The 11,585-nt window shown below is 41.9% G+C and overlaps 1 protein-coding gene across 1 annotated transcript in view; it reads right to left on the bottom strand.

The window, feature by feature from the left end:
* Positions 1-7,943: 7,943 nt before the first annotated feature.
* LOC120530630 (thrombospondin-type laminin G domain and EAR repeat-containing protein-like) overlaps positions 7,944-11,585 on the bottom strand; it is a 178,991-nt gene continuing 175,349 nt past the window's right edge. The window contains exons 12-13 of the mRNA XM_039755052.1: positions 11,060-11,145; positions 7,944-8,542 (exon numbers count right to left, since the gene is read on the bottom strand). Coding sequence (XP_039610986.1) covers positions 7,944-8,542; positions 11,060-11,145 — 685 coding nt within the window. The remainder of the gene's footprint in view (positions 8,543-11,059; positions 11,146-11,585) is intronic.

The raw sequence follows: 11,585 nt of genomic DNA, 5'->3' as shown, positions 1-11,585 counted from the left end.
AAGGGAACGTCAATAAGGGGAAGGGGAATCAGAGGAGCACGGTCCTTCCTAGGAATTTGCCGCAGTTGACACTCCGGGCAGGAAATGCAAAAGCGGCGAACCTCCTCATTAATCCCCGGCCAAAAAAACGGAGCTTAATGCGCTCTAATGTTTTATCGGGCGAGATGGCCTCCAAGAAGGTGAGAGTGGGCTAACTTCGCAAACCTGCCGCCGGTAGGTCCGCGGACTAGCAACAACTTCGGACCTTCCCCTCATGTTCAGCAACCCGATACAATAATTCATTATCCATGACAAAGTGAGGTCCCTGTGGCATGGGCAAATGCGTCGTTGGCGTTAACGAGAACCACTGCATTCTTTATGTGCTTCAGAGAGTCGTCATTCCACTGTTCTCTCTTGAAAGAAGCGGAGTCGCTCTAAACTGAAAGTGCAACTCAGAGAGCGGGTCCGGTCTGACCTCAAGGGGCGGAGAATCCTCCCTCGCTGCCGGGGCGCTAGTGGATGGCGTAGGAGCCCGCGACGGTCCGGGAGTATCTTCGTCACTCTCTTGGCCTACCGCCCCACTCCCTGTCGGCTGATTACGGTGTGGAAGCAGCTTGAGATGAGTCTTTATCATCTATAACGAGGCCAAAAGCTTTTGGGAATGCTTTCTAAACTACGCGTTACTGTCAGACCAGTCCGCCCGAGGATTACGGAAGCGGAGGATCCGGGTGTACCGCTTCGTAAGCCGCGAAGGGTTCCTCCGAGACATACGTAACACGGGCGGTATTGTACGCGGCGGATATCTCCGTGTATACATTTTAGACTGGTCTTTTCTTAATCCATTGTTGCGGTAGAACAAAGCGGCGAGCAACGACAGACCGTTACTGCGGAATCAAACAGCGCTGTTACCATATGTCCATTAATAATAAGCTCTCCCGTATGTTTATCCGCCAGGGGATTGCTAAGGGCACACAAACAACCCGCCATTGTCCCCTACGGTCCGCCTTGTTCCCCGACAGGTCGCAAGCCAGGCGGCCCGGCGACTTGAACAGGCTCTGGATTGCGTGGAAGGGACTGCTTTGTAGGACATAACTCCCGGTAGTCCACAGAGCGGCTGGTCTGCCCTCCCGGGTTTCACAGCCGGCCTCTGGGGTTGCAAGAGCTGTAGCAGCTCGTCCAGGGAATGGAATTCTCCCCAGGCGGCTGGGCAAATTCCTGGGGTATTGCTGTAGCAGCAAAAACAGGCCACTTGCTGCACTATTTGCAAGGGGTCAAATCAAATGGCGTAGCCACTCACCCACCTGTTGCCAGAGAGCCATAGCCTGCTCTGACAGCCCTTTCGTTGGGTTAAACTCCCAGTCTATTATATTCTTTACCTGCCGGCCTGGGGACAGCCCATCGTTAACAGGGACCTTGGTCCCGATGGGCGCTCGGCTTTCCTACCCAGAAGAGCATACTGAGCCACTCGTGTGTTTTCCCCAGAAGCCAGCCCACGCCTGTGGGTCCCCTCTACCTTCTCCACGAGATGGGTTGGTAGCCCCGGGTTATGCTCGTGGAGCAGAGCCTGCACCGCGTCCTTCCTGACCCTCCGGCGCACTCCCTGCCCGAAACTCGGCCCGGTACTCACCCACCTGGTTCCTTGAAGGTCCGTGTCCCGGGTTCTTCGGGGACACCATCCTGCCGACTACGCCACTGTAATAACTGGAGACCAGAGGCGTGAAAGGTTTGGGGCAGCCACCCGTTTAATGCGGTTTCCCGGCTGCAATAGAAATTTGAGGCATTTTCAAAACAGTTGTTTACACAACAGAGTCCAAGACAGAACTGCCTGCCTAAGCAAAGGCAGTGAGCTTTATAGCTCAGAGGGCGGAAATGATGTCGTCCTCTGGGCGGAACTGGAAGTGACATCACCCTTGGGGCCGGAACCGGAAGTGACCTCATTCTTGGGGCCGGAACCGGAGGTGGTGTGTCCTTCCTGGAAATGGCGGCTCCTGGTGGGATTTCCCGGGTAAGACCTGCAGAGAACTCAGAAAGAGCGTCAGCGTCCCCCGCCCCCCCCTGGGCAGATGTATAAACAGTATTGTCTAAGCCCTTCAGCTGCTTCCCATGCACACGTGTGTGACACCTCTTAATAGTTCTCATAAGCAAGCTGTGCACAGGTAGTAGGCTCTCACCTTAAACCGTCCAAGGCTTTCTTAATTTTACTCTATTGGCTGCAGCAAATGGTACAAACCTAACTTAGCCAGGCTACCATTAAATGAATACATTCAAAAATAATAAGGGGCTAACAGGCTGTCAGAGATCCACAAAAGGCATTGTGGATTATTGGACATTTAGGTAGACAGACTGTTAAAGATACTCATGGAAAACATAGTATAAGATAGATGATGAACTAACAAACAGATATGTGTGAAAGGCACTATGTAAGATAAGTAGGAAAGACATTTGACAGACAGATTTATGATAAATGCTCATTTGTATGTGATCTGTCCTAATTCAGCATGACTATCAGATTGTTCTCACCCAGCCCTCTACCGACTTACTGTATGCTGTACTGTACATTTGTACATCATCGGTCATTATGTTTTGAATCCATGAAGTAGATATTACAAATGTTCAGTCGACTGTAGTGGAAAAGAACAAAAACAAAACTGAACTGCCTCTGATTATCACATAAATGAAATTTTGCCTACCTTTGACCTTTAGCTTTGTGAAATTAAACACACAAGCGACCTTACTTTCTCAATTTATTTATGTGTCTGAGAAACTGTTTCAGGAAATTAGAGCCCTTTGGTAGTTTAGGTGTAGGTGCAATGCTAAAAATATGCAGGTGAATATGCTGGATGGGTTTGTTATATTATGTAGTGAACAGCTCTGCGCACTCAAAGTTTTTAGAAACAAATGATTAATTTCTATGCAAATGGATGTTTCATAATAGCTGTTAGCAAGGCACATATGACGCTTATAGTATCGCCATTATAAGAGCTCAAGCTGTGACCGGTAGCATTTAAACTGTATGTTCTGATTATTCCTTTGATATTTTTAGGGTTTGTCAAAGGGCTACTAGCAGAACTTTTCCAATGTTGTGTCATTTGCAGTCTGATGCACAGTCTTTCCAGATTTAATATTATAATATTCTGGCTATATTACATAAAACCACACACTTAAGAACTGAATCTCTTTTATACCTATTCATGCTGTGGACCTCCAGAGTCTGTTGTCATCATGATTTTTATTTTTTGCTAATTCGCCAAGTGACCTTATCTTACCTTACCTTAATTTACTTTTGATGACATTACTTCTATCAGGAGTCTTAAAAAGCTGGAAGCCCTCAAGAACTGATAAAAAATATATTGAAGGTCTGTCATGGCATTAATAAGACTGATATTAAATTATATAGTAAAAATTATGCTATCTATTACATCAGTCCTTGGACTGCTCTGCGGATTCTTGGAAACTGTCTTCTGTAAGGTCCATCAGCTATGGCTTTGTGCATGTTTTCATTCTCATTACCTTTATGACAGACCTCATACCAATATTTGTAATTATATTTCTAAATGCATATTTTTTTCATAGATTCCCAGGAGTTTTGAATTTTATTATAACTTAATATTTGTGAAAGTCAACAGCATCCTAAACCTGTATTATTATTCCTCTTTATCCATTGTAACTTATAAAATATTGACATGTGATGCATTTTAGTGATGATCAAGGACAGTGTTAACAAGAGAACAAAATTGAAATTAGAGCACAGGAAATGTAGTCCTGTAATCATAAGAAAATGTTTTGTTTTGTTTGAGGCTAACCATATTGTCACTGTCAGTCTTTCTTTTATTTCAACTGGATCAGCATGAATCTTTGTTGTTCACAAAAGGAACAAGTAAAAGTTTGCTCAACTCACTAATCATGGTGCTGGAGAGTTGGCAACATGGTACGTGTTGATTAGTACATGCAAATAACAATTTCACTGTGCTCTGTACATATGACATTAATGATCCTTTAGTAATGACCATATAACAACTACTGTTTGGATGGCATGCATACTGCATAAAGAAAAATTAAGTTATGTGTTGGTGCCTCTAAGCTCCAGGTCTTCAGGTTCAGTTTCTGGCTAAGCCACCTTTTAAGTGGAGTTTTCTAAAACTCTTCATGTTTGTGTGGGTCCACACAGGTGACTACATAGCAAAGATTTGTATATCAATTTAACTGGCACCTCCAGACTTGTACTGGTACAAGTGAGCATGCACTGTGATAGGATGGCATCCTATCCAGAGTGGGCTGATGCCTTGCACTTGATGCTGCCAGGCTAGTTACTGAATCTCTTTAAGCAGAGGAGTCGACAAGATGGATGAATGAATGAGTTATTTATGACAGAGGTATTGAAAAACTCCATAGAATATATCAAATTGCATAAAAGGATGGCACAGTTCTGAAGAAAGTGGTTCAGTAAAGTGTGATTTGCTTTAAAAAGATTTTGCAAAAATGTCATTTTTTTCTTTAAATTTATAGTTAAGGCAGAACCAGTGTTAGCATGTTTTTTTCATTTAGCAGCCTTAATTATACCATTGCTCAGGAATAATTTAGAATTTGCTCATTTTAGAAGATTCTGTAATAATGAACAGAGTGCTTTATAAAGCCATAATTCTTGAGTGATGGAAGCAGCACCCTAATGAGTGACCCTGAAGTTGATGTTCCCAAGATGGAAAAGCACTTACATGGCTAGGATTTGCAACCAAGCTGCAAGACCAATCACTTCACTCCTTGAAAGAAATCCAATTCATGATCACTGCAGATAATAGAAAAAGAAAATAAATGAGAAGCACCAGATTATTAGATATGTAAGTGCAAATGTTATACTGTATATCAAAGTCAAAACTAAACATTCCACTAAGCACTACAAGGGTTCCCAAGATGACTTTCTCAATCAGAGGTCAATGCACACATTTTAACTACAACTTCAGAGTTTTGTTTTCAATAATGGTGTATGTACCCTTCTTTCAGTTTACCTGTATGTCAAGATGCTCATGTAACCTGTATGTGTGTGTGCTAGACCATCAATTATGTTGTCTGTTAGGCTTTTTTTCTCTGAATTTGCTATATTACTCTTTATTTATTTATCTGGTTTAGTACAATGCTATATACTGTATACCCTGCCATTCTTTCTTAAACTCTGTGAAGTGCCTTGAGCATGGGAAAGGCACTATATAAATTAAATGTATTATTATTATTTGTTGTACACAAAAATGTGAGCTTACTTATTTTAGACTTCTGCATTAGTTACTTTTGGTGCCAAGCCTGTTTTCAGTATACATCAATAGCAACATTGCTTAAAAGCATCTTTGCTGTGCATTTAATCCCTGTCCGAAGTCCAAATTTCACTGCTATAGCATAGAGCTGAGAAAAGGTAACATTTCAGTATTCTCTTTTTTAGGCCCATCATGTACTTTTGTTCCCAGCAAGCATCCTTTGCCCTGCCAGTTCTTGCTTTTAAGTCTTGATTACATTTGCCATCACTGCATATCCAGCTCTCTAAGTATTTGTATTTTTCAGCTTGCTCCATCTTTTCTCTGTCTAGTATGATGTTGCGTTTATTAGCCTCCTTTCTTGATACTCCCATCACTTTGTTTTATTTAGGTTTAGCTCCATACCATACAGCTTTCCTGTATTTAAAACAGCCTATAACAGTCCTCCAGATCACAGTCATTTTCTGCCAACAGCATTCTTAAATCCTTAATCATTTCTCTTCCGATTTTTACCCTATCCAAACCTTTGAGCCCTTCTATCATAAGATATTCACTACTCAGTATTGGCGAAATGATACATCATTGTCGAAGTCCCCACTTAATGCTGAAGTCCTAACTTTAGTTCTTATACATGCTCCTTCACTCTAGTAGATGTCAGAAACACAGTCAAAAAGGCAAAAATCAGAAATATATCTGCAAGGATTCATTTGCCAAGGAAAACTTTCTAAAGAATAGACTGACACACATTTCTTTTTGTTTTAACTTCATCAACTTTGATTAATAATAGGTTCTTTGTCATGACTGTTATACCCACGATCCTGTGATGTCTCTAGCTGGGCACTTCTGCATTGATTACCTAGCAACATGATATAATTGCTCCACAAAATGGCAACATCTGTGATAAACAAAACTGTGTCATGGAAAAGATGATTACATAATTACATTTTTAACAGCATTTTCTGGATGCAAAAACTAATGTCAACTCAGAATCCTTGGGTTAAAAAAAACAAATCATGTGAATATCTTTTCAGAAAACACCTAAGGGAAAACATAAAGGATGAAAGAAAAAAAGCAAATCACAACAATCATAACGCTGAGCTGATGCGACAGCGACATCTTGCGTTGTGCATTTCAAGTCAAAGTCCTTAGTAATGTGGTGGCACCCACAAAAAACAAAATTGATCTGGAATAAAATTAACCACCTGAAAATGAAACCAAATCAAACAAGTAATTTAAGCAATGGATTTAGTGTCCTTGAAAACTATAGTTGCTATAAATTCCTAAACAGGATTTTGATTCAGTTGTGAAAAAAAAGCTAAATCATAACATAATTACAACAGTATGTAGGGTTAGCTGAAGTCCTGGAGATGAAGATGGGAGAGATCCAGACTAAAAGAGAGCCTGTCTCTAAGTACCTTAAGAGCTCTTCCTTGTCATTAATCAGCAGAGAACTCCGCAAATTAGCAGGTCGTGGTCCATATGGTTTTTCCTCCATATACTCCATTTTACTTCCCACATCCCCAAAGACTTACAGCTTAGATTAACTGGCACCTCTAAATTGAGCCAGAGTGTTGGTGTCTGCTTGATGGCACCCAACATTGGACTGTGCAGAGATGATTCCTGCTATAAGCCTTGTAACTTAAACCCATTGCTGCCTGGATTATGTGGGTCTGAGACTATTATTATATTACATAAACCTCCTCCATTTGGTTATGACCATTCACACTAAACACATTTTTAAGTAATATATCTTTGGAAAGCAATTGAGATTTGTAGGATAGCACTGTAGCTATCTGCTGCCTCACAGGCCCTGAAGAACAATGTCTGTGACTGTGTGGTTTCTTTAGGTACTCTTGTTATCTTCTCCCATTGTGGTATTAGTGTACCCTGCAATGGGCCTCACCTGTGTAAACAAATGCTGCCCTCTTAAAAGTCATCTTATTCTGTTAATATAGACCTTTACTGAAAAATCATGTCTTTTAAGAGGAAATAGAAAATACTGTAAACAAATTTGATGCAAGCTGCATGGGGATGGCAAAAATGGGATGACAAAATCAAACTCTTCTATTCACAATCATAAGGCAAGCTTAAAAAGTGTTATAAGTTAAAAAACGTGTAAAGTAAAACAGTGGAACCGCTTATTGTTATGTAGAGTTTTTAGATGTGAGCCCAACAAAATTATTTTTGTGAATGCTTCCAAATTTCAGTATTCAATATTTTTTTATTTAGATGAAACTACAATTTAAAGATGACCCCCAATAAATGTTTTGATCAAATAGAATGGTCGATAAACCAATTATTAGATTAAATTGCAATGTAGTAATGGCTGAGGCAGATCCTAAAGGCAGAAATAATTTCTAAAGTTGCAATACTGAAGTTGGCCACTAGGTGGTACCTTATAACTAAAGGCACTATTAAGGAACGTTTAGTATTAATGAAATTACAAGCGTAACTATTATAACACAAATGAAAAACAAATGTACAGAACTTACATTGCTTCACTTGACGCACACTATTTCTAAGGAACTCTCTAACTTTGTGAAGTGCAAATACTTAAATAGACAGTGAAAACAACCATGCTTTCTCTTTCTTCCTGCTACCCACAGTACTTCACTCAGCGAAAGACAGCATCTAAGTCTGTCCTCCTGATGACTGAACTCCGCCTCTCAGACACTGCCGCCCCCAAATATGTGGTGCATATTTGCTCCTCAAAGGGTGGAATTCTTAGGGTTCAGTAGTCATATCGTTGGAGTCATTGTCTTGAATTTCAGGCAGAGGAATCAGACGCGCTACAGGTCTTGTTAACATTTGGTCCTTGATTTTAACGTCTGCCAATATGACCTGTCCATCTGGCCCAGGAAACACCTTGATGATTCTTCCAATTAGCCTGCATGCTCTAGGGAGTTGGTGGTCAGCCAGCAACACTACATTACCTACTGATAAGTTCTTGTTTGAAGCATGCCACTTATCTTTTCTCTGAAGGTCTGGTAAATAATAGCGTACAAATTTAGACCAGAAATGATCGGCTAAAATCTGGCTATGTCTCCACTTCCTATTGCCCTTTAATTCTGTTTCTGAATACAAAACTTGTGGGAGAGAACTGTCAGGCCACCCCATAAGGCAAAGATTTGGTGTGATTGGGTCCTGATCAGCAATGTTACTGGATACATATCCTAATGGCTTGCTGTTCAAGATTCCTTCAATCTCTGTCAAGACTGTCCTAAGCACTTCTTCGGTAACAGTCTGGGATCCTACTGAAATATGCAATGCATTTTTCACCATTCGTATCTCCCTTTTCCATGTTCCTCCAAAGTGGGATGCACCTGGTGGATTAAAACGGAACGTGATCTTCTGCTTAGCCAGTTGTTCTTGTAGTTCAGGACTAAGCTTGGCAAAGGCTGTTTGCAATTATCTATCTCCTCCATGGAAATTGGTACCCTGGTCTGAGAGAAGCTCATATGGTGTACCTCATCAAGCAATGAATCTTCTCAAGGCCATCAGAAAGGAATCTGTGTCGATTCCTGTAATGATATCAAGATGAACACATCTAGTGGTGAGACATTTAAATATAATTCCCCACCTCTTCTCTTTGCGTCTTCCCATCCTTGCTTGAAATGTGCCAAAGCAGTCCATACCTGTACTAAAGAAAGGGGGTTTGTAAAGACGTAAACGCACTTGGGGCAAATCTGCCATTTTTGGTATGACTGGTTTAGCCTTCCACTTACGGCATCGGTACTGATGTTTGCGGATAGCCTCATGCCCTTGAAGAATCTATATAGTTCTTTGAATATCTGCAAAAACTCTCTCTGGACCTGGATGACACAGTTTGTTGTCATATTCCTTAACTAACAGCTTAGTGGCGGGGTGCTGGGGATCTAGTACTACGGGATGCTTTGTGGATATCTCCACATTCTTAAGTTGCCGCAGACATCCTCCAACTCTAATGAGATCATTAGATTTGTCAAACTCAGGGGCGAGAGTGAGCAAACGACTTGCAGGTGGAACTGATTTTCCGGCCTTTAGTAAATGATATTCTTCAGGGAAACTGTCCTGTTGAGCTGTCTAGAAAATCCGCAACTCAGCATTTGATATTCTTTAGCAGTTGGTTGCTTATTTATATCTGCTGCCCCATGTTCTTCCTGGGTCATAGCTTCTACTAGTTCTGTCCATCTCTTCTATTTGTAGGCATCTCCAGTGGTATAAGTTACATTAATTCCACAAAAGACACCTTTCCGATACTTCTGCTAGGTCTATTAATAATAATAATAATAATTAATAATTCATTACATTTACGAGGTATGGCAGAAAAGTAATGAGACTGATTTTTTATTTACCAAAGTTTTTATTTTTTTCAAACATCAATGTTATCCCCTTCAAAGTAGTTCCTTGGGCAGCTACACACCGATGGAGACGTTGTTCCCACTGTTGGTAGCAGCGCTGGAAGTCTTCAACCGGTATTGTCTTCAGCATGTCCGTTACACTCTTTTGGATGTTTTCTAAAGTCCCGAAATGACGTCCTTTGAGGACATTTTTCAGTTTAGGAAAAAGGAAAAAGTCACATGGACTGAGGTCAGGTGAATAAGGGGGCTGGGGAACCACAGGAATGCCTTTTGAGGTCAAAAATTCTGTTATGGAGAGAGCAGTTTTTCAACACCATTTTGGTACAGACCTCTCGCATGTGCAAATGTTCAGTCTAAATTTGATGAACGGTAAATCTGTTCAAATTTAATTGTTCACTCAACATTCTTAATGTTATACGACGGTCTGATCTCACAATAGTGTTCACACGTTCGATGTTTTCATTGGTTTTTGAAGTTGAAGTCCTCCCTGAACGGTGTTCACCTTCAACGTGTTTTCTGCCTTCCAAAAATGATTTGTGCCAGCGAAAAACTTGAGCTCGGTATAAAGAATGTTCCCCATAGGCCTGTTTTAACTTTTCAAACGTCACACTTGCCGTTTAATGGCACAACGTTGCTCCAAATTCCGTTGTTCCATTTTGCGCAGCGTTGCCAGATCGCTTGCAGTGTTGCCAGTCTCATTACTTTTCTGCCACACCTATATAGCGCTTTTCCCAGTATAAAAAGCGCTGTCCACACAGGGAGGAACTGGGAAGCGAACCCGCAATTTTCCACAGTCACCTTATTTCAAAGCAGCAGCACTACCACTGCGCCACCTGTGAGGACTATTGCTGGTGTCAATGGCCATTCTTTGGATGAACGTAATGTGGAGGATAGCCGGCCGTTTATCCCGGCCAATACCCCCAAGCTGCCAGGTGGAGCCCTCCTTGCAGCATGGAGGTCCCCAGAAGACCAGCAGGGCATCATGGACAATGGAGTTTTTATGCACAGCCCTGCTGGATGCCATGGGGACCACTAGAGGACGCTGTAGGGAGGAGTAATGGATATTTTCCCTACGCCCCGGAAGCACACGTGGACAAGAGGAATGATGTGCTTCCGGGGTGAAGAAAAGAACCTGTACCTGACCCGGAAGATTGAGAGTCACATGGCCTGGGGATTAGGACCACTTCTGGGTCAGGAGATATAAAAGGACTGTGGGAGCTCCCAGACGGCGAGCTGAGCTGGGTGGAAGGGTGGCAATGCGTCTGGGAGTGGAGGATTGTGTATTGTGATTATTATTGGTTTGTGTACGAGTATAGTGGAGGAGAGGGTGCTTTGTGCACTGTGGCAATTTAATAAAGTCAAGGATTGGACTTTTACCTGGTGTCTGGAGTCGTGGACAGGGGTTCAAGGGAGCGATAGCACCCCCTATCTACCACAGTAATAGAAAAGATAGACCTTGTGACCATCGATTAGGTTCTATCAGTTCTGCCAAAGACTTACACTTGGTAAGGTCATCAGCTGGGTTATTGGCAGAGTTCACATAATGCCATGAATGACGATCTGTAAGTTCTTGTATCTCTGCCACTCTAGTACCAAAAAAAACTTTAAAATGACAAGAATCTGATTGTAGCCAGAACAGCACAATAGTGGAATCAGACCAGAGAGTGATTTGTGTTATCTGTAAAGTCAGCTCATTGGTAAGTAACTTTGCTAACTGGGCACTATTTAAAGCTGCACAAAGTTCCAATCGGGGAACAGTAAGTTGCTTCCGTGGAGCAACCTTTGATCTCGCCATGACAAAGGTGAGTTGCACATTGCCATGGTTGTCTTCTGTACACAGGCAAGCTACTGAGCCATATGCCTGTTCTGAGGCATCACAGAAAATGATTTTTATTATCAGACTGATCCATGTCTGGTGTTGTATAGCACCTGGGAAATGTAAGACTACATAGAAGGTGGAGCTCATTCTGCCACTCATTCCAAACTCGGAACAAGTCTTCTGGTAACTGGGGATCATCCCAGTCTC

Source organism: Polypterus senegalus, chromosome 6, assembly GCF_016835505.1.
Source record: "Polypterus senegalus isolate Bchr_013 chromosome 6, ASM1683550v1, whole genome shotgun sequence".
Lineage (NCBI taxonomy): Eukaryota > Metazoa > Chordata > Cladistia > Polypteriformes > Polypteridae > Polypterus > Polypterus senegalus.
This window is presented reverse-complemented; position numbering and strand designations above follow the sequence as displayed.